The sequence below is a fragment of the Onychostruthus taczanowskii genome, unplaced genomic scaffold (assembly GCF_017590055.1).
Source record: "Onychostruthus taczanowskii isolate IOZ18803 unplaced genomic scaffold, ASM1759005v1 scaffold84, whole genome shotgun sequence".
NCBI classification, from domain to species: Eukaryota; Metazoa; Chordata; class Aves; order Passeriformes; family Passeridae; genus Onychostruthus; species Onychostruthus taczanowskii.
Genome location: NW_024506332.1, coordinates 488953 through 510985, shown reverse-complemented (window position 1 = coordinate 510985; position 22033 = coordinate 488953). Strand labels below are relative to the sequence as shown.

The following is a 22033-nucleotide window of genomic DNA, read 5'->3' as shown; positions in this document are numbered from 1 at the left end:
CATTTGCAGCATAGGCAACTTATCCCTGAAATAAGGAACTCAAACAATGACAGAGATGAGAAAGTGTTTCAAACCCATTCTGGCTGTCACTGTGGGACATGACCCTTCTCCCTGCTGTGTCCAACCAACAGGGTGACAACAAGAAAATGGAAGATGCCAAGAGTTATTTGACTCTGCCTTGCACTAAAACAGAGATGGAGGAGAAGGAGGCTCCCTCAGGGAAAAACCTGCACCCTCTGGCCAACTTCACCCCCACAAAGGACAGCACAAAGGACAGCTTCCAGATTGCCACTGTCATCTGCTCCACCAAACTCACCCAGAATGGTAGGGCTTGTGCTGGGGCTCAGAAATACAGAGGGCATTTTCTTCAGGCAGCTTTTTGTGTGTGAAATGAAAGCCGGAGAGCTTCAGCTCTCCATTTTGCTGCTCATGTGTCAGTGGCAGCCCCGTCCCATCAAGCTGCCAGAACAAGCTCCCAGAATGTTTGTGCAACCCCTAGAAACCCTTTCACAAAAATATTCAATCCAGACTGCCAGTGTTCAACCCAACAAGTTTGTTGGCACGTGTGGAAATGTCATCTGTCAGTGACAGTGTCTGTGTTTCATCAGAATTTGAAATATTTAAGGTTAATTACCTTCTTTCCTGTGCCTGTTAAGAGAGCAGCAGTTAGGACTGAGCTCTCCAGGGTGGTGATGTGCATTGAGGGGTCAAAATGAAGAGCAGTATGTGACTGAGTCCAGCCTGGGCTGGTAAATGATGGGAGACTTCCAACAGCTCTGGAAGGCTCCTGCGCTGAGTTGTGCACTTGAATAAAATTCCTGGCTTGAGATACCTGCTCTTGAGTCCATAAAAAACCTGCAAAATGGTCTCTAAATGTGTTATCAGATGGCAGCCAGGTTTCCATTTATAGCAGAGCTTTGCTGTTTTGCCAAGACAAAAGAAGCACCTCAAGGTAACATTCTGTACCTCAGGGTGACTGTTCTTTGTACACTGACTAAAAATAGCAGCCAGCCTTGCTGTGGGCTGCTCTGCAGCCCTTCAGTCAGCTGTAATTGCTGATTGCTCTTTGTGTCCTTGCAGTTGACCTGCTGGGTTTGCTGAACTGGCGCTCCAACGCCCACAACATCGCCCACAACCTCAGGAAGCTCATGGAGGTGGAAGGAGGAGAAATTGTGAAGGTATTCCCAGGGATGTGAGCCTCCTTGGTGCACACACTCTTGTGTGTCAGCCTGGTGTTAGACCCAGAAGGTGTCTGGGTAGCTGGGAGGGCAGGTCTGAGTGCTGAGGAATGGGAGAATCATCAAATCATGGGATGGTTTGGCTTGGAAGGGACCTTAAAATCAGATTTTTCCACCCCCTGCCCCACTTTCCACTGTCCCAGCTTGCTCCAGCCTGGCCTTGGACACTTGGATGCCAGGGATGGGGTAGCCACAGCTTCTCTGGGAACCTGTGCTCCACCTCTCATTAGTGGAATTCACCAGAATTACAGAAGCTGAATATTACAGGGATCATGGAGAGGGCAGTGACTTTATTTTCCCCTTTATTTTTAGGAAATAAGATATACATCCAAAGCCTAACTTTTCATTTTCAACTCCTTTGTGAATGAGGAGGGGCTTGCTGTGAATCTGGGAGCAGAGACAGCCCAGAGATCTCATAGAATACTGCAGGGAGTGGACCTGAAATGGGGGAATTCCACAGAAAATGGTCTGCTGAAGGATTTGAGAGGAAGAGTCTTGTCTGCAGAGAGAGGTCAAGAGTGAATGTGCTGGGATTTTGCACGGTGATGGTTTTATGGAGCAGCTGAACATGAAGTTAATGTGTCTGCTGAAGGATTTGAGAGGAAGAGTCTTGTCTGCAGAGAGAGGTCCCAAGAGTGAATGTGCTGGGATTTTGCAGGGTGATGGTTTTATGGAGCAGCTGAAAATGAAGTTAATGTATCACTATGTCACCACAGACAGGCTGAGTGCAGTGTCCTGCCTTGGGACAGGGCTGGGCTGCTTTGGAGAGCTCAGGATTTTCATCCTGTGGGATGAAAAGGCAATAGAGCTGCAAAATGGGGCCATTTAGAGCTGAGAAGAAAAGATCTTCCTTACTGTAGACATGATCATGACAATCACGTGCATGAACACAGGCTTGGGATCCCTTTTGAGATGTTTTCTGATGAACACAGGGCTGGGATCTCTTTTTGAGATGTTTTCTGATGAGCACAGGGCTGGGATCTCTTTTTGAGATGGTTTCTCATGGACACAGGGTTGGATCTCTTTTGAGATGTTTTCTCATGGGCACAGGGCTGGATCCCTTTTGAGCTGGTTTCTCATGGATAGGTTTTACAGTTCAGCCAGGATGGAACACAGGGCTGGGATCTCTTTTTGAGATGTTTTCTCATGAACACAGGGCTGGGATCCCTTTTGAGATGGTTTCTCATGGACAGGTTTTACAGTTCAGCCAGGCTGGAAAGGGAAGAATGATCCAGCTCATGCTCCTGTGCAGGATGCCAGAAGCAGTTGCCTTTCCCCACCATTTTACTGTTCCTTTTCCCCTCTAGTTTTTGCCAGACACCCTCGATGCACTTTTCAACATCATGATGGAAATGTCAGAAAATGAAACCTATGACTTCCTGGTGTTTGATGCCCTGGTGAGTGAATCTTCTGTGGCTGCAGAGTTTTCAGCCACATTTCCAGTCTGTTCCTGGTGATTCCAATGAGCAATTGGTATTTTGCTCTAGAAATAAATGATATTTAAACACTTCTTAAGGCTTTTTCAGGAGCCAGGACTGAAATGCACATCAGGTTTTTAGTAGCCACAGTAAGAAGAATAATAAATTGCACACACACAGTTATAACATGAATAACACAGTCTGTGGCATTAATGCTGTTGATAAAACAAAAATTACAACCCAGCAAAATAAATTAGAGACTGTTCTATTGGAGTTAGCATGCAGCTCTGTGCATCTGTTTCCTTCTGGATTTTTGGCAGGTATTTATTATTTCTTTGATTGGAGACATCAAGTTCCAGCATTTCAATGCTGTGCTTGAGACTTACATTTACAAACACTTCAGTGCAACCCTGGCCTATGTGTGAGTATTGGTCCCAACCTCGGGTGTCACCCAGCAGTGTCACTGAGGGCTTTGGGGATGAGATCAGCTCTTGGTGATGTATTTGATTAGGTCATTTTTGATGGTGTTAATGGGATAAAGGCAGCAGAGAGCAGAGTTCCACCCCTTCTCTGCATTCAGGAGAGAAAGAATCCTTCTTATTGCTCTTTTTGCCCTCTAAAAAAATCTGTTGTGAGATTTTTTTCTGTTAAAACAGACAGAAAAGACACTTCTATCATGGATCTTGGCTTTCCAGCCTCTTAATAAAGCACCCCTCAGCCAAAGGTCATCACCCTTGTGGTAACAGGAGTGAAAAGTTCAAACTGAGGCCAGTAGGGAGGGCAAAACCAGAAACCAAACTGCTTTTCCTCTCTAAAAATCTCCTCTTAGTTTTTACTGATCCACATGAACTGGCTGTCACTCTAAAATAAACACAATTTGAAGTCCCCTTCTCCTGGAATGCTTTCTTCCCTGCCCTGCCACACAGTCACTGCTTCCACGTGGTTTCCTTTTCTCCTCGTGCTGCACACGTGGGAGTTCTCACACAGGGAGAAAACCTCAGTCCCTTCCCCTGGGAACGGGGTTTGCATCTTCCTGGACAGCTCCTTCTAGGGCAGAGGAAAAGCAGGGCAAGAGGATGGAATCTGTAGACTTTCAGCCCAAGATTTGAGAAGGAAATGGGCTGTGAGGAGGAACCCTGTGGTGTTCCAGTGCCTGCAGTTCCTCTCTGGGCTGAGGAAGCTGAACCTGTGCTGGAACTGAGCCGTGCCTGTATAGGTTCCCCTTTTTGTTTTATTTCCAAAGGAAACTCACCAAAGTCCTGAACTGCTACGTGGGGAATGCTGAGGACTCCAGCAAGACAGAGCTGCTCTTTGCAGCCCTGAAAGCCCTGAAATACCTGTTCAGATTCATCGTGCAGTCGCGGGTGCTGTACCTGAGGTGGGTCCAGCCCTTCCCTCCCTGGGCCTCCTCTGGGAAACCTGCTGGAGTTCCTTCCAGTAAATATCACTGCAGCAGATATTCTTCACCAAATCCTCTATCACTGACTGATTCAGAGGATCTTTCAGCCCTTTGTCTGTGTCTGGAACAAATAAGTTGAGCAAAAATTAAAATACCAGATTAGAAGGAAGAAAAACCTTAGTCCCCCCCTAACATGCAATAAGCAGCCCATGGTAGAGCTGAAAAGGAACGTAGTATATTTTAATATAGTAAAACATGGAATTTCCTCCTCATTTTCAAAAACTTTTAAGAAACCAATACACAGATACTTCAGTCATTTGGTGATCAAAGTGGTTTAATTGCAGCTTCAAAAACATCTTTCCAGAGATTGACAGTGAGGGTTTGAAAGCCTTTATTCACGTCCATTCTGGATTTTTTTTCTTGTTTAATACTGGAACCCGAGCAGAATTTGCTGCAGTGGCAGCCTAAAAAGTGGAGGTTTTCCCCTTTTGCAGTCGTTTCCAGCAGGAAATGACTGCAAAATCTCCAATTCCATTTTTACCCCCACGTCTGTGTGGAAGGTGATGGCATTAAGATGTTGTTGCACAGGATGAAATCCTGTTTCAGCTGCTGGATTTCTGTGTGTAACTGGCCCTGTTCTTTGCAGTGTTTATGGGAAGAGTGAGGATGGGAATGAATTCAACGATGCAATTCGGCAGCTGTTCCTCTCCTTCAATGTCCTCATGGACCGGCCCCTGGAGGAGGCTGTCAAGATCAAGGTGAGCATAATTTCCAGGGAAAAGTAGAAAACTTTAATTAGATCAACTGGTGCAGTTGGGAAGGGGCTGGGCCAGAAAAAGGAATGAGAGAATTAACCATGAGCCCTTCTCCTCCATCTTTCCCACTCTGCACTGCAGATCTGGGGTGGCTGGAGGCTCTTTGGATGCATGAATTTGGTTTATTTGATTTAGAAACCAGTTCTCTGCAGTTGTCCCCACGTTTGCTTTTGACAAAAACTGGATTTCCCACATGCATTTCATGTCCTTGGTTTCTTTCTTCTTTCAGGGAGCAGCTTTAAAGTACTTGCCAAGCATCATAAATGATGTCAAACTGGTATTTGACCCCGTTGAGCTCAGGTAACTGTATTAAGTTTGTTTGTCCTCTAAACCCAGTTTATCTGGTGGGAAGAATTTTGGAAATTTGGCTAAAAACAGCCATTCTGGTTATGATCTGATGGTGCAGATCCTTTGCATGGACTCAAGGAGGTGCTTGCAGGGCTTTAAGGGAAGTCAGTGGAGTTCAGAGGATTCTCTGCATCCCAATTTTTCATTCTGGGAGTGTCCAGGCCCAGGCTGGATGGGTCTTGGAGTAACCTGGGATAGTGGGAGGTGTCCCTGCCCATGGAGCTGGGTGATTTTAGGGTCCCTTACTACCCAAATCATTCCAGGATTCTGGGATCTTTATAGGCACCTTGAGATTTTACTGAAAAGCAAAATCTGAGGGCAGCGAAGTGTTGAAATCTCATGCAAGTTTCCACCAGTTCTTGGTGAGTGCTCCTGAGAAGTGTGGCAAAGGCTGAGCCTTGGCTGGGAACCCAAAAGTTGTGTTTATCCAGGAAATTCTCAGCCCCGTGGATTCCTGGTTGTGGTGCTCAGAGCTCTGCCCAGAGCTGCCCAGCCCTGTTCCCTGTCCTGACACAAGTGATTTGCTGGGAAGCAGCAGATAGGCAGCAAATGTCCATGGGATTTAATTAAAGGGAATCTCGGGCTGGAGTGAGTCACCACTCCTGGTGCAAGGGGCGTGTGGAAGGAGGCTGTGCCTTTTGTGCTGGGGATGTTCCAGCTTTCACCAGGGCTGCTGACTCGGTTCAAATGAGTCTTTCCAAACTCTTGCTTTCCCTGGGTGTGGCAGCCACTGTGATTAACCTGGGAGGGCACAGAGCACTGCCTGTTTATAGGTGTGGGATATACCTGGTGTGTGCTGGAATAAAAGTGCCCTTTAAAGAGGTTTGAGCCTGCAGTTCCTGAACACTGCTCAGTTTTACTTTCACAGGATTCACAGAATTCTGTGACTAGGTTGGAAGAGACCTTAAAGATCATCGAGTCCAACCCATGCCCTAACACCTCAACAGGACTTCAAGTCCTGTGCTAAATTCCTTGAAAATCAGTCAGGGCTCTGTAGTAATGTGCCCGTTGGATGGAATTCCCAGAGGAACTGTGGCTGTCCCATCCCTCCCACGCTGGAGCATCCTGGGGCAGGGGAGGTGTCTCTGCCATGGCAGGGGCTGCAGTTGGTGAGCTTTAAGCCACTTCCAGCCCAACCCAATCCCATCTGGGATGCTGTGACTCCATGTCTGGCCCAGCTGCAGGGCAGTGTCTGTGTGGGATGGATGGGCTGATGCTGGCTGGCAGTGCTGACCCTCTGCTCCCTCTGGGCTGCACACAGCGTCCTCTTCAGCAAGTTCATCCAGAGCATCCCTGACAACCAGCTGGTCCGGCAGAAGCTGAACTGCCTGACCAAGATCGTGGAGAGTGACCTGTTCAAGCAGGCTGGTGAGTGGCTTGGAGGGCTCTGGGTTCTGCCAGGGGCCACACAGCCTTCAAAACGAGTTCCCCTGTCAGTCATCAGGGGCAATCCACCATTAAATGCAACTCTAGAAACGTTCCTTGCCACAGAAGAACTGAGGTTTTTTTTGCTGTCCAGTCTTTATACAATGCCCAGTATGTGGGATCCTGACCCAGGGTGGTCATTCAGGAGGGAGAAGCTGAATGTGCTGTTTGATGGAATATACAGAATTTATAAATGAATGGATGGGTTAGATGGGATATTGGGAAGGAATTCCTCCCTGTGGGAGTGGACAGGGCCTGGGAGGGAATTCCCAGAGCAGCTGTGGCTGCCCCTGGATCCCTGGAAGTGTCCGACCACCCTGGGCCAGTGGGAGGTGTCCTTGCCCATGGCAGGGGTGGGATGAGATTATCCTTTTGGTCCCTTCAGCCCAACCCATTCTGGGATTCCATTATTCAAATTACAGATCATTTATGACTCTCTCCAGTCTGTTTGTTGTAACTCCAGTGGCTTTAAGCAAGTTCTGGTGTCCCAGATGGAATCAGGAGCAGGGCGCTCCTGTGAGGTGCCCGTACCCAGGGCATGCTGAGGCTCTGCTCTGTCCCTGTGTCACTTTGCAGAGTGCAGAGATGCCCTCCTGCCCCTGCTCATCGATCAGCTGAGTGGGCAGCTGGATGACAACTCCAGCAAGCCCGACCACGAGGCCAGCTCCCAGCTCCTGAGCAGTGTCCTGGAGGTCCTGGACCGCAAAGATGTGGTGAGCACGAGCTCTCAGGGCTGCCAGTTCAGCTCAGTTCTTCCTTTGAGAAGTCACAGTAAAGAAATGTCCTCTATTGTGCTTTAATGAGTCAGAATTGTGATATTTATAGAAATTGTGATGCCTTGCTGTGCAGTTTTTTGTAGGGGTTCTGTCTGAAAAGGAGCCAGGAAAGGTTGGATTAGTTGTTATCACTACTAGAAGCATTTACTTCCCTTTCTAGGGACCAAAATGTCATCTCAGCTGCTTGGGTGGCTTGTTCAGTAATTTGGAGCAAGTCAAAGTATTACATGGTATAAAAATGAGGAGGTTGCTCGTTCTCTCTGTTAATGGAGTAAGGACAGCAACCACCGTTCAGCCAGAAAAATGCACTTCCCACTCTGGCCATGGGAATTGTTCTGAGTGGTTTGAGGTGTTCCGAGAAAAGATGTCAAAGCCCCAGGATGAGCTGATGAAGCTGGGACAGATCCATTAAGGGAATTCTCCCCCAAGTGAATCCCAGAGATTTTGAATTGATTGCTCGTGTGCTTAAATCTCCTTTTTCTGCTTCCCCTAATGAAATGAAGCACTGCCAGGGCAGTCCTCCCACCCAGGGAGCTGCCCCTGGAAGGCTGTGCCTGAGGAATGGTCTCCAGTGTCCCTTGCTGGCTGTCCCCAGGGTGCCACTGCTCTGCACATCCAGCAGATGATGGAGCGGCTGCTGCGCCGGATCAACCGCACGGTGATCGGGATGAGCCGCCAGTCCCCGCACATCGTGAGAGCCTTCCCCCCTGCCTCCCCAGCTGCTCTGACAGAGGGGTTCATTCCCTGGGAGGCCTCCCCTACCTCCCCAGCAGCCCTGACTGAGGGGTTCATTCCCTGGGAGCCCTTCCCCACCCCCCGCCTCCCCCGCAGCCCTGACAGAGGGCTTCATTCCCTGGGAGCCCTTCCCCACCCCCCGCCTCCCCCGCAGCCCTGACAGAGGGCTTCATTCCCTGGGAGCCCTTCCCCACCCCCCGCCTCCCCCGCAGCCCTGACAGAGGGCTTCATTCCCTGGGAGCCCTTCCCCACCCCCCGCCTCCCCCGCAGCCCTGACAGAGGGCTTCATTCCCTGGGAGCCCCCCCCTGCCTCCCCAGCAGCCCTGACAGAGGGCTTCATTCCCTGGGAGCCCCTCCCTGCCTCCCCAGCAGCTCTAACAGAGGAGTTCATTCCCTGGGAGCCCTCCCCTCCTTCCCCAGCACTCCCTGACAGTGGGTTCATTCCCTGGGAGCCCCTCCCTGCCTCCCCAGCAGCTCTAACAGAGGAGTTCATTCCCTGGGAGCCCTCCCCTCCTTCCCCAGCACTCCCTGACACTGGTTCATTCCCTGGGATCCCTCCCCTCCTTCCCCAGCACTCCCTGACACTGGTTCATTCCCTGGGAGCTCTCAGAGGGCAGCAGTGCCTGATGAACTCATCTCTCCCTGCCTGCAGGGCCTTTGTGCCACCCAGCCGTGACTCCTGGTGTTTTTCTGAGGATTAGGATTCAGGTTATCCCACTCCAGTTTGAGCTGAGTCACTGGGGGTGATTTCATTTCCTTTTGGCCCCTGTGCACAGAATTTTGTGTCAGAGCAGTGCCTGACGCTGGATCTTTGCTGCATTTTGTCACCTGGGCTCAAAGGATGAACTGCTGGGGGATGAGACCCTTCAGGGGGATTTCTGAGCCCTGTGTGGCAGCTGAGGGGGTGCAGGCAGCTCTGGGATGTTTTAATTCACCCTGCAGTTCGTGTACAGGAGGATGGGAGAGCCAGGAGCTGGGGATTTACCTGAGTTTTGGTAACTCTGGGGTCACTTTAATGTGCCACCCATGAGAATTGCAACTGGCCCTGCTAAATTTGAAAATCAGAGTCAGCTTGGAAAGGACCTTTAATATCTGATGGAGTGGATCAATATATATATAAAATAAAAGTCTGTGTTTGGAGGATGTGTTTCTCTTGTGAGCCATGGGGAGAAAGAAAGTAATACCCAGATAGCAAGCTTGAATTTTAGGAATTCTTGACTGGTTTAGAGGACCAAACAGTCTCAGGTTGATGTCAGGACACAGATAAGGAGGATTCTGATCAGTGATACTTGATCAGGTCACACTGACATGCCACACTTGGAATTACAGTGCTTAACCCAGGAGAATAACCCAGTATTTTGTGGTTTTTCCATTCCAGGGTATTTTCGTGGCCTGCATGACAGCCATCCTGAGGCAGATGGATGATTTCCATTACAGCCATTACATCAGCACTTTCAAAACCAGGCAGGACATCATTGTAAGTCAGCCTGGCTGGGGAATGACCTCAGCCCACCCAGCAGCACCACTCTGCTCTGCAGGGTCATTGCTCTGCTGAGTTTGGGAGATCCAACCCTCAGCAGTGGCTCCTGGTGCCACAATTGCTGGGAATTTATTCCTGTCACCCTTGCTGAGCTTTGGGGGAGTTGCTGACTCAGCAGAGCCCAAGAGCAGCATTTGTGGCATTGAGGAAAAACATCTTTAATGGGTAAAAAATGTTTGATTTGAGTCAGGAACCAGAAGAGGGAATGAAGATGGAAAAACATTTCTCCTTGTCTGGCTCTCACTTTGTGCTGTTCTCTTTATCTAATTCTTTTCCCTCCTCTAAAGTTTAATTAAATGCTTGAGTCTTGCTTTAGTGGCAGCAATGCAGAAAGTTCTCAAAATGTTAAAAATTCATGTCCCCAAAAATTTTGGGTGTGAAACAAGGTAAAATATTACATTTCTGAGGGGTTTTTCTGCTTAAAATCAGCAGATTTTCCCCCAAACTCCCCCAAATGCCCCAAACTAGTGTTTTAGCAGGACTGGTGCACAACACAAGAATGGTTGGAGCTGGTTTGTCCCTTTATTCCTTATTTTGCAATTGGGAAGTGGCTGTTTATTGAAATGCCAGCTGGGGAAGGGCCTGGAGTTGTGTTCTTCCTGTACCAAAAGCCACCAGACGGTTTGGAACTCAGTTTGGGGAGCCAAGGTGATCCCTTTTGGCCCTGTGCAGTTGGAATTCCAGAATTCCACAGAAAATCACTTGCAAAATCAGCTCTTGAGCCAGCGTGGAGCAACACAGCCATCTGCAGGTCACTCAGGCTTCGTGTGGGTTTAGGACTGATTTTATCTTTCCCAAGTGATTTGTTGGGAAGGAAGGAAGGAAAGAAGGAAAAAACCGCCAAAATCAGGCAGATTCTGGAATTCTGGAAGTGTTCATCCAGTGAGAAGATTTTCAGGGTGAATATGGAAAATAGCAATTTCTAATCTGATTTTTATACACCTTTAAATCTACAGGAGCAAACCTGCCTTTGTAGCGGTGTGGGAGTTGTTAATACAAACAGAAATTTTTGTCTTACTGCAGTAACTGCTTTTATTTTTGTTGTTCATTATTGGGTTTGTTTGTGCTGATGTTTCCAGCCCTGCCTTGGCATCATTCCCTGGTTAGTTTGGCACTTTCAGGAGTTAATTCATATGTTCAAGGTGCCCGTGTCAAGCCCAACCCTCTCATCAGGCTCTGATTTAATAATGCCAAAAGGGTTTTTACTGGGGCAGCACTAAGTGCTCCATTTCTCCATCAATATCTTGCCAATTCTTCAGCCCAAACTGTTCAGCTCAACAGATTTTTTGCTGGGGATCATTTCAAGGGGATGGCTCCTCCTGTGACCTTCTTTGTGTCCCTTTCATATTTGAATATTAATGTGCTGCTGCAGAGAATAGAATTGATTTAAGAGCTCAAAGTGGCTTTTGTACCTGCAGAGACCACAAGGAGGAGATCAATATTCCTGATATTTCCTTTTTTTGCTCATCTGTGTTCATTTTCCTTTTTTTTTCCTCTCTCATTCTGAATTTCAGCCTTGTTTTTTCCAAGGATCAATATTCCTGATATTTCCTTTTTTTGCTCATCTCTGTTCATTTTACTTTTTTTTCCTCTCATTCTGAACTTCAGCCTTGTTTTTTCCAAATTTGAAGTCATGTTTGGAGGGTGTTTGTACAAAAGTGTCTTTTCTACAATAATGTAAAATAATTCTAAATCACATCTCTGATGTTATATTCACTGCCTCTCCTTAACTGTTCTTAAACAGGACCAGGAAAGATTTAACTAATCAGTGAGTGAAAATACATTGTAATTTCAGGCTTTCTAGATCATTCTGTTGCATTATCACCACTCAGAGATTTGGGAACAAGCCCTGCACTATTGGTTTTGCTCTGTAATCCAGCTCGTGCACAGAACTCCCTCCAGCACAGCTTAATGCAAAACAGCAAAGACAGATACCATTAAACAGACCAACATTCTGTGCAATTATTTCTCCTTGTGCCACTGGATGGATGAGATGTCAGGAATAATTTCATTATTGGGCCGTGCCCACAGAATGAGAGGGCAGGGCAGGGCACTGATTGCCAATCAGCATGATCATTAATCAGTGCAATCCCAAACATTTGCATTTCATGAGGTCACAGCATCATCTCCCTGTAATTCCATGGACGTGTCAGGAATAATTTCATTATTGGGCCGTGCCCACAGAATGAGAGGGCAGGGCAGGGCACTGATTGCCAATCAGCATGATCATTAATCAGTGCAATCCCAAACATCTGCATTTCATGAGGTCACAGCATCTCCCTGTAATTCCATGGACCCAAACCCACCACGTGCAGCCTGATGGGTTTTATTTTCCAACAGGACTTCCTGATGGAAACATTCATTATGTTCAAGGATCTGATTGGGAAGAATGTGTATGCAGCTGACTGGATGGTCATGAACATGATGCAGAGCAGGTACAGGGTTAAGTCTGGGTTAAGTCTGGCTTTGGAACCTCCCTGGACCTGGTAGGAGGCGACTCCCACAAGGCAGTTTATTTTCTTCAGCCACTTCATGTTGGTTTAAATCAGATTCCAGCCAGTTTTAGTTTCTGTGCGTTTCCACTGGTGGAACTGGAAACCTCTGTCCTGCCCTGAAGAATGTAATCAAACCCTGGGGTGTCTGTTACAGCTTAATCCAGAGAAGCCTTTTTGGTCTCAGTTCTGGGGGAATCACGTGGGAAACCTAAAGCCAGGACTGGCCAATGCTTAGCCACTCTTCCAGAGAGGAAATTTTCCCTGGTTTCCAACCTGAGCCTCCCCGGTGCAACTTGAGGCTGTTAAACCAAGGGTTAACTTTCCCTGAATATTCCCTGATTTAGAGGAATTCCTGCCTTTTCTGGGAGCATCTGTTGCTGTCTCCTGAGCTTACATGTAGGGGCTGTAAGCCCAGAGCTGCAATGTCACTGATTTTATGTACAGAATCACCTTTATTTGATGTTTTTATCTCTTCAGGGTTTTCCTCCGGGCAGTGAACCAATTCACCTCCGTCCTCAACCGCTTCTTCCTGGATCAAACTCATTTTGAGCTCCAGGTGATTGTCCTGTTTTTTTGGGTTTCCTTGTGGCTCCCAGACCTGCTACAGCAGCTGAATCCCACTGTTAGCAGGCTGTGGCTCACTGAGGCTCTCCTCCTCGTGGAGGGAGCTCTGCATTTGGGGCCTGGCAGCTTTTTTTGTGCCTGCTGTTGCTTTTCCTTTGTATCCTCCCATTGTAATCTCCTTTCTCTCCCCCAGCTCTGGAATAACTATTTCCACTTGGCAGTGGCCTTCCTCACTCACGAGTCCCTCCAGCTGGAGACCTTCTCCCAGGCCAAGCGCAACAAAATCATCAAGAAGTGAGTTCCCATCTCAGGCCCTTTTTGCTGTCAGGAGGCTCCTTTTGGGCTGTTCCAGACACCCCCAGGCTGGGAGGAGGTGCTGTGCTAAAGGGGTGACCAGGACAAGATCAGGGCTGTAAATCAGGGCTGTTTGAATTTTGGTCAGGCAGATCTTGAGCTGTTGCAGCACCTTGCCAGGTGTCTCTCCACTGGAAGGTCTGGAATGGAAAGGTTGTCATGATTCCCAAAATTCCCTTAGGCAATTCCTCAGCCTTTACGGAAGGTAGGTCAGAGGAATCCTTAAAGCCTCCAGCTTTTTAGTCCCCCACCTTTTACTTTTATTATTTTCAGAGTCATTCATGGCCCCAAACCAGCAATTTTTAGTCACTGAGCAGCTTTTACCTCTTCATTCCCTTGAATTGTGTGCCTGGATATCTCTGAGCATCTTGACACAGACTTCTGTTACGATTTGTTCCTTTTTTCTGCAGAAGTGGCTTGAAGAAGCCTGCTAATGAAATCTTTTTGCATTGCCTTGATGTCAGAGGTTAAAACTTTAGGAAAAAACACCCAAACCCAACCAAAGTGGGGTGGAATTGCAGGAAGCAGAAGGGCTGCAGCTTCCGGGAAATCTGAATTCCCAGGAAATTCTGCTCTCAGCAGTCTGCAGTGCCCTGTCAGAGTGAGCTGTGGTCATTTGTGGCTTTGCCATTCACTCCTTCAGCAGCAGTCCCAGGATCATTTCAGTGCTTGGGCCTTTTCATCTCTTCCTTTTAATACTTTCTCTAGGTATGGGGACATGAGGAAAGAAATTGGCTTCAAAATCAGGGATATGTGGTATAACCTGGGTGAGTTCCAGCTAAAGAATTCTCTTTATTCCAGCTCTCAAGCTGGCTTTCAAATCCTTATTTCCTTATAAAAGCTGCATGTGTTTAATGTGGAGAAATGCACTTACAGTTCAGCTGTTTCAGCACACAAAAACCTCTTTTTTTCTGTGAATAACTTGGAAAAGCTGATTTTCTCCTCATACCAGCTGCTGAGATAATTTCTTAGATTCCCTCCAAAGGATGTTCTGCCATGTAAAGGATGAGTGGGATTTTTCAGAGAGCCTTTTTTGTGATTTACAATTCAGCTCAATTATTTCCTTGGGCTATTCCTGAATTTTGGAGCTGTAACCTGTTAATACTTCCTTAAGTAACATCCACATAAAATCCACATTGTGAGCAGAGTGTTTGCTGTGTGAATAATGTGCTTAAACATCGGGAAATCCAAATCCTGCCACTGGATGTATTTGACTTTATATTTCTTGCAGGTCCCCACAAAATAAAATTCATCCCAGCAATGGTGGGGCCAATCCTGGAGGTGACCCTGGTCCCAGAGCCTGAGTTGAGGAAAGCAACAATTCCCATCTTTTTTGACATGATGCAGTGTGAATTCAACTTCAGTGGGAACGGGAACTTCCACATGGTAAGGGATGCCAGATATAACCCATATGTATAATAATACAATATATAGATAGATATTCAATACAATATCATTTGAAATATATATACAATGTGTAAAAAGACACAATATTTTAACATATAATATATAAACATTATTATACACAGTGTAATTGTATATATACAATTATATATGTAATTGTATATATACAGTTATATACTGTATATACTTGAGGCTGTTAAATCTATTACAGTTATATATAACTGTAAAATAATATGTATATAAATGATATATATAAAAATACACTATAATACATGCATTTGCAATATATTCACAATACTGGTATCTTCACTGCAAATGTTCCACATTGTCCATAGGGCAAAAGAAAAATAGAATACTTAAACAAAACAAAACAAAAAAAAATCCCACCAAAATTGTGCCAAACCCCTTGGGAAGTCCCTGTGGTTTGTAGGGTTCAGGACTTTCCAGCTCTGTCCTGACTGAGCCTTTCCATGACTTTGATAATCCCTGAATTCCCATTTTTTCACCCTTCCCTGCATTTGCAGAACTGTCAATGCTGACATCTGAACTGGGAAGAGTTTGGAGATCCTCAGAGGGTCTAAAATGTCATTTTAGCTTTATTTACCTTTAGAATAACAACATCAATGCCCCCCAAGAGCTGCTGGGCAGTCAGAGATCAGGGCTGTGAGGTTGTTCAGTTCCACCAGAGCAGTGTGGGGTGACAGAGGGAGGATTGCATTTCCTTGCTCCAGTTTGGGTTTGTGTCCTGCAATTTGGGTTTTTATCCTGAGAACAGCCTGACCCTGGCCTGCAAAGGCAGCTGTGTGTGCTGGGGAGGCTCAGGACCCCCAGGCTGGGTCTGGGGTCAGCTCCTGCTCCTGCTCTCTGTGTGACTGGGGTTTTTTGGGGTTTTTTTTGCCTTTCCAGTTTGAGAATGAGCTGATCACCAGGCTGGACCAGGAGGTGGAGGGGGGCCGAGGGGATGAGCAGTACAAGGTCCTGCTGGAGAAACTGTGAGTTGTATAAAGCACCTGGAGGCTCCTTTTATATCTTTTATATTATATATATTGTTTGTACATTATATATTTTTATTATTTTGCATTTTATATATGATATATTTATATATTATTTTATATTATATATTATTTATATATTATATAGTTATATTATTTTATATTATCCTATTGCTATATTATATATATCCTAGCTTATATTACTTTATATTATATATGTCAATATATTATACTTTTGTATTATTTCATATTCCATATATTATTTATATTTTATATTTTTATATTATTTATATTATATATATTATTTCTACATTATACATTATTTATATTATATATATTTTATATTAATTTATATGATATATTATTATATATTATAATAAATTATAAAAGAATAATTATAATAATTGTAATAATAAATTCTAATATAAATTATTGTTAATTTATATAACATATTGTTATATATTATTTTATATTCATTCATATGATATACTATTTATATTAATATATATTATATATAGTATATATAATTATATAAAATATATATATAATATATATTATTTTTATATGTATTATATATTTTTCACACTTTATTGGGCTGCTTTCCTAATGCAAAGATGCCCTAATTCATTAATTATTCCAGGAAGCTGCTGCAGCTGCAGTGATCTTAGGGCTGTGCAGGTGTTCTGGGGCTGATTGCCCTAAAATGAGGAGTTTATTCTGCATTTCCAACTGCCCTAAACTGGAGATGGAATTCAGAGTCAGCTGCCAAACTGGGCAGGGGGCTGCAAGTGGAAGTAACTGGGTATTTCTTGAAAATTATTGAGTAATGAATCTGCCATATATATTTTAAGATTGCTATAAGAGTATTCCATGTAATCAGCAGACTCATCTATTCTAAAGACGAATTTTAGTGACAAGAAATGTATGAAATGTTTATTTTAATCTAATCTGCTTTAATGTAATCTGGTCCTTCTGGGAAGGATTGCTTTATGGCCATTTACTGACTTCATTTCCTGTGCATGGATGCAGAACAGTGCTGAGCAAGCAATGAAATCAGAATAGGCACTTAGTTCAAAGGAGTCAAAGGCTCAAAGTTAAAGCAAAATTGGAGCTTTTAGCCACAAAAATTCAATTTTTTGACCAGCAAGCACTGTCCTGCCCTGCCTGAGTTGGCTCTCTCAGGTGTGGCTGTGCAGCCCTGAGAGAAAGGCTGGAGTTTTTGGGGAATTCACCCCAAACCCCGCTCAGCAGCACGGGGAGGGCAGCTGAGCGTTGCTGTGTCCTGCAGGCTGCTGGAGCACTGCAGGAAGCACAAGTACCTGGCAGCCCCTGGAGAGGTGTTTGCCCTGCTGGTCAGCAGCCTCCTGGAGAACCTGCTGGACTACAGGACCATCATGCACGATGAGAACAAGGAGAACCGCATGAGCTGCACTGTCAACGTGCTGGTACGGGGGGACAGCTCCTCTGGGATTTGGGGACAGCTCCTCTGGGCTGGGGACAGCTCCCTGGGCTTTGGGGACAGCTCCCTGGGCTTTGGGGACAGCTCACTGGGATTTAGGGACAGCTCCCTGGGCTGGGGACAGCTCCCCTGAGATTTGGGGACAGCTCATCTGGGCTGGGGACAGCTCCCTGGGCTGGGGACACCTCCCTGGGATTTAGGGACAGCTCCCTGGGCTGGGGACAGCTCACTGGGCTTTGGGGACAGCTCCCTGTGATTTGCATACAGCTCCTCTGAGCTTTGGGGACACCTCCCTGGGCTTTGGGGACACCTCCTCTGGGCTGATTGCCCAGTCTGGAGCCCTGGAACACAGGCAGAGAAGGTGCCTGGCTGGTGGCTGGGATCCCTGTGGCCCTGCACAGAGCCTCTATCACTTTAGACAAGGGATTTCTCTGATTGTCCCTTTCTGGAGGTGCTGGTGCCCCTCTGGTGTGAAGGGCCGGTCCCAGGGATGGATCCACCATCCAGCCAAAATGACAGCAAATATCCCTGAATTGCCTAAAACTGCTGCTCAGGTTACTTGTCTAGAGATGATTCTGAAATCTGGGGTGCTCTGCATTGCCAATGTTTGACTTTTCTCTTGTTGGCAGAATTTCTACAAGGAGAAGAAGCGGGAGGACATTTACATCAGGTAGGCCGTGTCCTTGAGCCTGAGCCAGCCTTTGTTCCCTGCGAGCTCCCGGGTGCAGGAGTCCTTCACACCAAGGAATTGCCTTTGCTTTGCTCAGGTATCTGTACAAGCTCAGGGACCTGCACACAGACTGTGAGAACTTCACAGAGGCTGCCTACACCCTGCTGCTGCATGCTGAGCTGCTCCAGGTATGCAGGGCTTGGGGCACAAACAGCTCAGAATAACCAAAGCACTTTTTTTCCTGCTTATAATGGTCTTTGAATCATGTAGGTACCAGTGGTCATTGAGGGGCTTCACAGTCTTGGGGATTCCACAGCAAAGTAGTTATAACTATGATATATATAATGATATCTATAAAATTATATAGTTGTATATGTAATGATATAATGAGGTATAAATAATCATATATGATATAAACATAGAATAATTGTATATTATAGAATATATAAAATAAGTTATATAATTAAATAATAATGATAAAAGAAAAGTCATTATTAGCATCAGTTTGTTGCATGCTCCTGCTGCAGTGAGCTGGGAGAGAGTGTCTGAGGTTTATATCCCTGCCAGAATGTCTCAGGTTTATATCCCTGCCAGAATGTCTCAGGTTTATATCCCTGCCAAAATGTCTCAGGTTTATATCCCTCCCTTTGCCTCCATGAGGGATCTGGTTTGATCACCCTGAAGGATTTGTCTGGAAGTGTTCCAGTTGTTCACCTTTGCCTTCTGCCCTGTCCCAGTGGTCAGAGAAGCCCTGTGTCCCTCACCTGCTGCAGAGGGACTCCTACTGCGTGTACTCCCAGCAGGAGCTCAAGGAGAAGCTCTACCAGGAGATCATCTCCTTCTTTGACAGGGGCAAGGTGAGTGTCTCACCCTGCTCCTGCAGCAAGCCCTGCCTTGGCAGATGCACTTTGGGGTGGATTTAGGATTTCCTTGCTGGTGAATTCGTGGCTCAGTGGTTGGGGCAGGCTGGGGTTGAAAAGCAGATGTGGTTCCACACCAGGCTGGGTTTTTGACAGGGATCCCAGCATTGCCATCAGCAGGGCATGTGTTTGTCTGGAGATATTTAAATGCTATTTATTTCTGTATTGTCCAGAGTGTCTGGAAGGTGAAGCTGTTCAAGGCTCTGGGTAGAACAGGGCGGGTGTTTTCCTTCCTTCCCCTGGGAGGGGCTCCTGTCAGGTTTTGGGCTTGCAGGGAAGAGAGGCTTCCCTGGCTGGCACTGACCCTGGGAGCTGCACCCTGGGGAGAGGGTTCTGCCAGCCTGACTGGCTTTGAGCTGAAATAAGGGAAATTTAGATGGGATCTGGGGAGGGAATTCCTCCCTGGGAGGGGCTGGGATGGAATTCCCAAAGCAGCTGGGGCTGCCCCTGGATCCCTGGAAGTGGCCAGGGCCAGGCTGGAGCTCCCTGGGGCAGTGGGAGGTGTCCCTGCCCATGGCAGGGGTGGCACTGGGCTTTGAGGTCCCTTTCCACCCAAATTCCATGATGAGTTATAAAGCCAAGGAGCCCCTGTCCAAGTGCTGCTGGAGGAGACCACCTGTGCTTCTCTCTCTGCTGTTCAGACCTGTCCTTCCTCCTCCCAGTGCCTCAGTTTGTCCTGCCAGGACCTCAGTGGAGACCTGGCTTTATAAATCACTCTCTGATCTCCAGGTCACAAGATCTGTTTGACTTAATAATCCCTGCAAAATAAAAAAAAAACCCAAATGCACAGCAGAGTCTGAGGGAAAGCTGGCAGAGCATGAAAGTAGAGCCTGAATTAAAATCAGCTGCGTTCTTGTTTACCTATCTGTGCTAATGAAGTCTTTTAACTGAGTCTTTCATGTTGCTTGTGCTCTTCTTCCCCCTCCTGCCTGTCCTCACCCTCTGTGGAGATGTGGGAAAAAGCCATTCAGCTGAGCAAGGAGCTGGCTGACATGTATGAGAACAAGGTCTTTGACTACGAGGGACTTGGTAATCTCCTGGTAAGGCTTTTTTCCTCCATTTCCAGCAGGCTGCTGACTGCTTAAATTAATACTGTTCAAGCAGGATAAGCCTAAAATAAATGTATGTTGAAGACAAACAAACTAATTTAACCCCATGGCTTTGTAAAGGTTATAGTAGAATAAATATTTTCCTAGTGTCTTTTCACCTCCTAATTAGCATGATAATACCACGTGCAGATGTTTAGAATTCTTGATCTTAACCAAATGAAGTAACAACCAGGGTGTATTTTCAGGCTCCATAAATGTCATCACCTTGTTATTTCTGTGGTAAAAGTGCTGGGCATGAACACAGAGCTAGAGAATCCTCTTGGCTCTGAGTTCTGCTTTTTAGTGGTTAAGGATGGAACCAGATGGTCTTTATGTTCTTTCACAGCAGAATCATCTGCCCAGTTTTATTTCTGCCAGTTCTCTGACATTTGTCACCATTTGTGACTGCTCTCTTTCAGAATATATTTGTGTTTCATTTGTTTTCCCCCAGTGAAGGATTTCAAATATCCTTCTGGAATCCTAAAGCCACGGCATTGTTCTCATGTCTGCAGACCAGGAAATGAAGTTGGTTCTGGCCCAGACAAAGCAAATATTTAATCAAGTAAATGGATAAGGATGAGAGACTGCATCAAACAGCAGCTGTGAAGTGTGTTCTGAGGGCAGAGATCAGGAATTGTCCCTGGGAATGTCAGCTGGCAATGCCCTGGAGTATTCCAAAGTGTGCTGTTGTTTTCTTTTCCAGAAAAAAAGAGCAACTTTTTATGAGAACATCATGAAGGCCATGAGACCTCAGCCCGAGTACTTTGCTGTTGGATACTACGGGCAGGGTTTTCCCTCTTTCCTGCGGGTAAGGATCCTTCCCCACTCAGCTTCTGCAGTGCTGGAGACCCTAAAAGTCACAAATTCTGCAGAGCTTCCCAGAAAATTCAGTGCCAGACTCCTTTTCCTTTCAGTGGCATTGACAGATCTAAATCCCAGGAGTGTTTCAGAGCATTTCAGTGTCTAAAAAGAGTCAAGTCAGAGATGAAATTTGGTGTGTTACCAGCTCAAGTGGAGTCTGGGTGTTACAAGAGGTTTTTTAGATGATTGATCAGTTCTTCTATGGATTTAAGCAGAATTTACCTTCTGTATTTGTGCTCCCTCTGAAATGTGATTGTTGCTGTTAGAAAATGTTCAGCCTGTGAAGAATTTAATTTATCCCATTGCTTTTCAGCTTCAGTCAACCAAATTTTCAGGACAGAGATTATTTCAGTGGTCAGGGAGAGTTTGTCCCATACAGAAGAATTCAAATGCAAAGGTGCTTCTTATTCCAGCTGCTGAGCACTGCTGGATCTGTGTGGAGGACAGGAATGACTCAGATCCAGGGTCAGCAAGGCTGGAAATATTCCTGTTACTTAAAATTCAGGGCCATTTTACCTTCTCAGACTGGAGCTCTTTGAAGCTCTGGTCTTCAGTGGAAGCCAAGCTTAAAATTCAGGGCCATTTTACCTTCTCAGACTGGAGCTCTTTGAAGCCAAGCTTAAAAAAAGAGAAGAATGTTAAGTTAGAACTGTGAAAGGAGATGGCATGGAGGGAATTCAACTCCAGGCCACGTTTTGGAATCCATCCCTGCCAGGTGGGAAATGATTTTTAGAACTGTGAAAGGAGATGGCATGGAGGGAATTCAACTCCAGGCCACGTTTTGGAATCCATCCCTTCCTGAAACCACTGCCAGGTGGGAAGTGTTTGGCCATGATCTGGTGTTGGGTGTGTGAGCAGACCTGCCAGGGTTGGCATTGAGGGTGCTGCTGGTCAGGAATGGCACTGAGGGGAAACCCCCACCTGTGCCTAGGGACATCCCTCAGGGAGCTCACACCAGGGCTGGCGGGCAGCAGGCAGGTCCCTGGAGTTAAGAATTTCCTGGCACATTTATTGTGGTGCTAAAAACCAGCTCCTGGCTGAGATTGCTGTGCTGAGGCCGTGGGTTCTGGGAGGTGGGAGCAGCCCGTGCTCTGGGATGTGTTTGTAGGGTGTCCCTGCTCATTGCAGGTGACCTTTAAAAGCTCCTTTCCAGCTCTGTTTGATGATTCTCTTGGAGCAATGGATTTTTTACACAAATCTGAGGTTCCCCTTGCCAGGCCTGGCTCCCAGGAGCTGCTGTGCCCTCATTCCAGCCCGTGTTCCTTCCCTCACCTCTTCTGTCCAGCTGGGATCACCCCTTCCCATAAATCAGCTCTGGGGGGCTTTGGGAAGCTCTGTCCTACTGCTTTGTTGAATTTTAATTCCCTTTTTCTTCTCTTGCCCACAGAATAAGATTTTCATCTACCGTGGCAAAGAGTACGAGCGGAGGGAGGATTTTAACCTGAAGCTGCTGACCCAGTTCCCCAGTGCTGAGAAGATGACCAGCACAGCCCCTCCAGCAGAGGAGATCAAGGCTTCCCCCAAACAGTGTA

General features: G+C 46.3%; 1 protein-coding gene across 1 annotated transcript in view; it reads left to right on the top strand.

Annotated features, from left to right (window-relative positions):
- Positions 1-22033, top strand: part of DOCK5 (dedicator of cytokinesis 5) — a 73714-nt gene that overhangs the window by 35064 nt on the left and 16617 nt on the right. Inside the window, exons 16-39 of the mRNA XM_041424723.1 lie at positions 132-324; positions 1081-1178; positions 2546-2635; positions 2977-3077; positions 3900-4034; positions 4702-4813; positions 5100-5170; positions 6480-6586; positions 7220-7356; positions 8015-8110; positions 9533-9631; positions 12035-12129; positions 12667-12745; positions 12947-13047; positions 13816-13874; positions 14339-14493; positions 15418-15503; positions 16792-16948; positions 17592-17632; positions 17730-17820; positions 18370-18489; positions 19503-19592; positions 20344-20448; positions 21889-22030. Coding sequence (XP_041280657.1) covers positions 132-324; positions 1081-1178; positions 2546-2635; positions 2977-3077; positions 3900-4034; positions 4702-4813; positions 5100-5170; positions 6480-6586; positions 7220-7356; positions 8015-8110; positions 9533-9631; positions 12035-12129; positions 12667-12745; positions 12947-13047; positions 13816-13874; positions 14339-14493; positions 15418-15503; positions 16792-16948; positions 17592-17632; positions 17730-17820; positions 18370-18489; positions 19503-19592; positions 20344-20448; positions 21889-22030 — 2560 coding nt within the window. The remainder of the gene's footprint in view (positions 1-131; positions 325-1080; positions 1179-2545; positions 2636-2976; positions 3078-3899; positions 4035-4701; positions 4814-5099; positions 5171-6479; positions 6587-7219; positions 7357-8014; positions 8111-9532; positions 9632-12034; positions 12130-12666; positions 12746-12946; positions 13048-13815; positions 13875-14338; positions 14494-15417; positions 15504-16791; positions 16949-17591; positions 17633-17729; positions 17821-18369; positions 18490-19502; positions 19593-20343; positions 20449-21888; positions 22031-22033) is intronic.